Below are 4,751 nucleotides of genomic sequence, written 5' to 3' on the forward strand. Positions count from 1 at the left end.
ATGAGGATGGCTAGACTCCTATCCACCTTTTCTAAAGAAAAGTATATGTAAAATTAAACTTTCTGCAACTAAACACATTCTGATCATGCATGGTACACTTCCCCTAAAGTTGTAAGGCGCCAATCAGCTTTGGTGCTTTGTTTTTCGAATGCATCTGTAAAGAATACCAACGGAAGATGTGTTTTTTTCCTATTCATGTTCTGGCTGTCGTTTGGTTGCGGGGTGGGGTGGGGGCGTCGGTGTGGAGATCACAGCACCAAACGATGCTTTAACCTTCTCCCGAGCGCATCGAGCTATCTTTCTTTGAACATTGGCGGGCATGAAATATCTGTTGGGGGTGTGATTCCCTTGCACGGTTCACGTGGCCGCAGTGGTGCCTTGCGGGACCAGTCGGCTCCGGGAAATGAATCCTCTTCTCTACCAGTGCAACAGTGCCCTTTGACCAACAGAGACATTCTTCAAAGGCGCCGTGCCTGCACTTTGCCCCATTTAATGCTGCTGCCTTGTCCGGCTTCATTCAATCTTACACCGTTACACATTTCATCAGCACTTCCTCAGAACATGGCCTTCATTCCAATTCATTTTTGAATATGCACATACAATGCCGATGACTAAGAGAGCAATTCCTTATTAATCTGGCAAGGAATGAAGGCAGGACCACTCGTGTCCCGTACAATTTATTTAAAAACAGATCTACAAACAACACTTTTGATAAACAGCATCTGAACCGGCGACATTTTTGATTTAAGGCCACCAGGAGCTGGTGGCTAATATTTCCCACTTTCCAGATGCAGTCAGCCAGCAACACCTTCCACAACCCCCCCCCCCCCCTACACACACACACACAAAACTGGTTTCTGATTAAACCAAAGATGCAGGTTGAAAACTCGCTCCACAATCACTCAATGAGCAACGAAATCACGAATGTGCATTAAGCCTTCAGGTCAAACGCCAAAACCGTTTCCCCTGACCTGAAACGATTCATTACCAAATACATATCCGCACAGGGAGAAATGGTATGGAAAGTTTTAGATGGAAGTGGAAAACGCTGCCACATGACCCAGTTCTCTCCCCCCCTCCCCCCCCCCCCCCATCAGCACCAGCACCAATGCGGGTGCTAGAAGCGTGTGCCGGTACCGAGTTTGCACTGCGCTTCCTGACTGCGTTATAGAGAAGGGGCGATCTGTGTGAGGGAGGTTTCCCTGGGAACAGTCGCTGCCCGGACCGGGGGGTGCTAACAGCGAAGTTGGAGCCGCCGTGTCCCACGCCCCTCCCCCCCCCCCCCGCCGCAAGTGACAAAAAAGAGAAATACCTCTAATAGCAGAATTTCCTATCCCAAGGCTGCTTCCTTTCTAGTGACATAGGAGGGTGCGGGGGGCAGAGAGAGAGAGAACAACCTCACGCTTTCGGAGTAGGAGTGCGGAATCTCCTCTGGGGAATGTGAACGAGGTGATGACACACATGACTATGCTGGTACACCTGCGCCGGCTGCAGGCGCGGAAATAGCTCCTAGACACTGCCGACATGGGTGGCCAAGCAGCCCCTCACCCACTAACTCCCCAGTAAAAATAATCCCTTACTCCAAGGGAGGGGGGGGGGGGGCGGGGGTGAAAATCCAGAGCACTCTACACGCCCAGTGGGGATCTGGACAGTCTATGGGCCCGTTTTACAGTCGCTGGTAATTACCTTCCTAATTTGGACACAGGGATTGAGAGAGGTTCAGGTCAATCCTGTTCCATGCTTCATATGTTCAAGTCAGGTTCATGGTGCCATGTGATCTGATTTAGATCAATGCAAACTGGATTTGCTGGTTTTCTATACTCGCCGATTCTGAAAGTCATTCATTATCTGTACAGTCAGTGACAAGTACATAGCCCAACCCAATCGGCGGGTTGTATCATCCTTCATTGTGTTAACATTTAGCATCACCGCGCTGCTTCGGGGCGATTTATAGAACAAAGCTCAAGGGGTTTCGGAATCTGGGCTTTTTTTTCTTCAACACATAGATAGCCGTGTGATTAGCGGCTTTGTTTTTATTGATTGCCTTTCCGTTCTCGCGCACTTGGAAAGAGCCTGGCGGATTTCCATGGGGATTTGGGAGGTCACGCAGCTTCCTGGCAATCAGGGGTGCTGAGCTCTCTCGACCCTGTGGCAGTGTCCCTGAGATTGTCCATCTATAGACACACACTCTGACTGCGACACGAACCCAATGAAAACCACATATGCCCTTTTTTAAAAGAGCGCCTTTTGATGTTCCATGAATTTAACTTTTAAAAGAACACAGAATAGTCAGTCCCACTGACATGTAAGCGATATTTAACTTGAAGTAAGTCCTAATGTTTGATGGGGGGGGGGGGGGGGGGGGAGCGAATGACGTAAGCAGAAATATGATCAGTTACACTAATGGAAGCAGGGTATAGGTTGAGAGATTCACGAATAGGAGGACGCATTTCTCTCTGGGCAAAGGGACGAAAAGGGCACGGCTTAAAGCGATAGACATCCACAGCTTGGGCTGTCTGAACATACATACTCGTAACCAACCATTTATTACATTTGTAGGGGGGGGGGATAACTAACCACGAACTTGATCAAGACTTTGGGACAAGTACAGACCTGGGTACTTAAATCAACAAGAAACTCGCACTGCAACTATAGGCGCTGCTGGTGCTGCAATCATTGAAGGACACGGTGTTGCATTTCAGAAGAGTGGGAAGCGAGGACGTTAATATTTACGATGGCCACTTACCAGCATCCCGAGGATGACACTCTGGTCCTGATGACTGACAACATCTCCACGCCGAGCGCCAAAGACCGAGTCAAGAGCGAGTCATCCCCGGACAAGACTGCGGAGAAGCCCGATCCGACTCAAAAACCGCCTTATTCGTATGTGGCCCTCATTGCAATGGCTATCCGAGAGAGTCCAGAGAAACGGCTCACTCTGTCCGGCATCTATCAGTACATCATCACCAAGTTCCCGTTCTACGAGAAGAACAAGAAAGGCTGGCAAAATAGCATCCGCCACAACCTGAGCCTCAACGAGTGTTTTATCAAAGTGCCCAGGGAAGGCGGCGGCGAGAGGAAGGGTAATTACTGGACTCTAGACCCGGCTTGCGAAGATATGTTTGAAAAGGGTAACTATAGAAGGAGGAGAAGAATGAAGCGCCCTTTCCGACCACCCCCCACCCATTTCCAACACAGCAAGGCGGCTTTATTCGCCAGTGACAGCTATGGCTACATCGGCCCTCCCAAGTACTTGCAGTCGACTTTCATGAACAATTCCTGGCCTCTCGGGCAGCCGCCTGCGCCCATGGCTTACGCCTCCTGCCAAATGGCCGCTGGAAACGTCGGTTCAGTCAATGTGAAGGGACTTTCAGGGCACGCGTCCTACAACCCTTATACGCGAGTACAGAGCATGGCCCTGCCCAGCATGGTGAACTCCTATAACGGCATGAGCCACCACCACCACCCCCATCCCCAGCAACTCAGCCCTGCTCCCCCGCCTTCTTCCAGCAATGGAGCCGGCCTGCAGTTCCCCTGCGCCAGGCAGCCGGCAGACCTGTCCATGATGCACTGTTCCTACTGGGATCACGACAGTAAACACAGCGCATTGCACACAAGGATAGACATTTAAGGCAAACGCCGGCAAGTTCTCATTAAATAATTGTGCTGTCCCCCAAATTTTTCTCTATAAACTGTGCCAAACATTACAGTGGTGAATCCCACCCACCAGGTAGTGTAAGTGATTTCAAATTTTATCTTACAAAACAAGAAAACTATGAGACGCCCATCTGGGGAATGAACTATCTTTTAATGTATGTTAACTATTTGTTATCTATAAGAGCATTTGTAGATTTGTCTTTTTTAAAGCTATGTCTGACCAACTCTGTCCAAAATAACACTACCTTTCCTGATGATGAACTTTCATCCTTGACGTCGTCTTAATTTTTTTTTCAATGTGATGCCCACTAAAATCCGTTTAATTTACTTCTTGACAACATTGTTCCATTTAGAACTATTGCCACAAATTTTAAGCAAGCTTTTAGCCATTGGGTTTTTTTTTGTTTAAAGAATGTTAAAGCTCTTGTAACAGTTCTGCATGTTGGTAGCTCCGCTCGTTCTGCAGTTTGGGACCAATTAAAATGTATAGCACTTTTTCTACTTGTACTTTCTAGATTTGTAACCTTTAATAAACGCCCCTATTTTCCACCACCTCTGTTCAAATGTGATGATTTGTCAAGTTTTGTTTATTTCTTTTGCAACCGTCCATTGTGAATTCCCTATTTTAAGAATTGTTTTCTCTTAATCGTGCTTATTTATTGACGAAGTTAATTCAACCTGTAGGCCCGAAGCGAGCAATTCCAATTGTGTAATTTGGTTTTAAAAAATACAATGCCGTTGTGTGACTGTCAATTAATTATAGTTATTTAATTCAGCCTATTTGCATACTCAAAACAATGAAACTGCCGCCGGCTACATTTGTTAAACTCAACTCCATTTAAGATTTGAGAACGACTTGCATTTATATGGCACCTTTCACGACCGCAGGACCATCCAACGCGCTTTACGGCCAATTACATGCTAATTAGAGTTATTAATATAGGTCATTGTTATTTCTGAACACGTTAAATTCCAGTCACTTGCCTTGTACAGTAAAATAGATCGAAAATGCCATCAAATTGCACTCCCTGGCAGTTAGTGGGAGTTTAAGTAGGGGATTTGTACCCCAGAGACAGTGGCTCGCCGGGTCTTCA

At 47.2% G+C, this 4,751-nt stretch overlaps 1 protein-coding gene across 1 annotated transcript; it reads left to right on the plus strand.

Annotated features, from left to right (window-relative positions):
- Window positions 1-2,468: 2,468 nt before the first annotated feature.
- foxl2a (forkhead box L2a) lies at window positions 2,469-4,209 on the plus strand. The gene has a single exon (XM_038816585.1). It carries the CDS (start codon window positions 2,735-2,737, stop codon window positions 3,629-3,631), a length of 897 nt encoding a protein of 298 aa, XP_038672513.1. The 5' UTR covers window positions 2,469-2,734; the 3' UTR covers window positions 3,632-4,209.
- The last annotated feature ends 542 nt before the right edge of the window (window positions 4,210-4,751 follow it).

This window comes from Scyliorhinus canicula, chromosome 13 (genome assembly GCF_902713615.1).
Source record: "Scyliorhinus canicula chromosome 13, sScyCan1.1, whole genome shotgun sequence".
In the NCBI taxonomy this organism is placed as follows: Eukaryota; Metazoa; Chordata; class Chondrichthyes; order Carcharhiniformes; family Scyliorhinidae; genus Scyliorhinus; species Scyliorhinus canicula.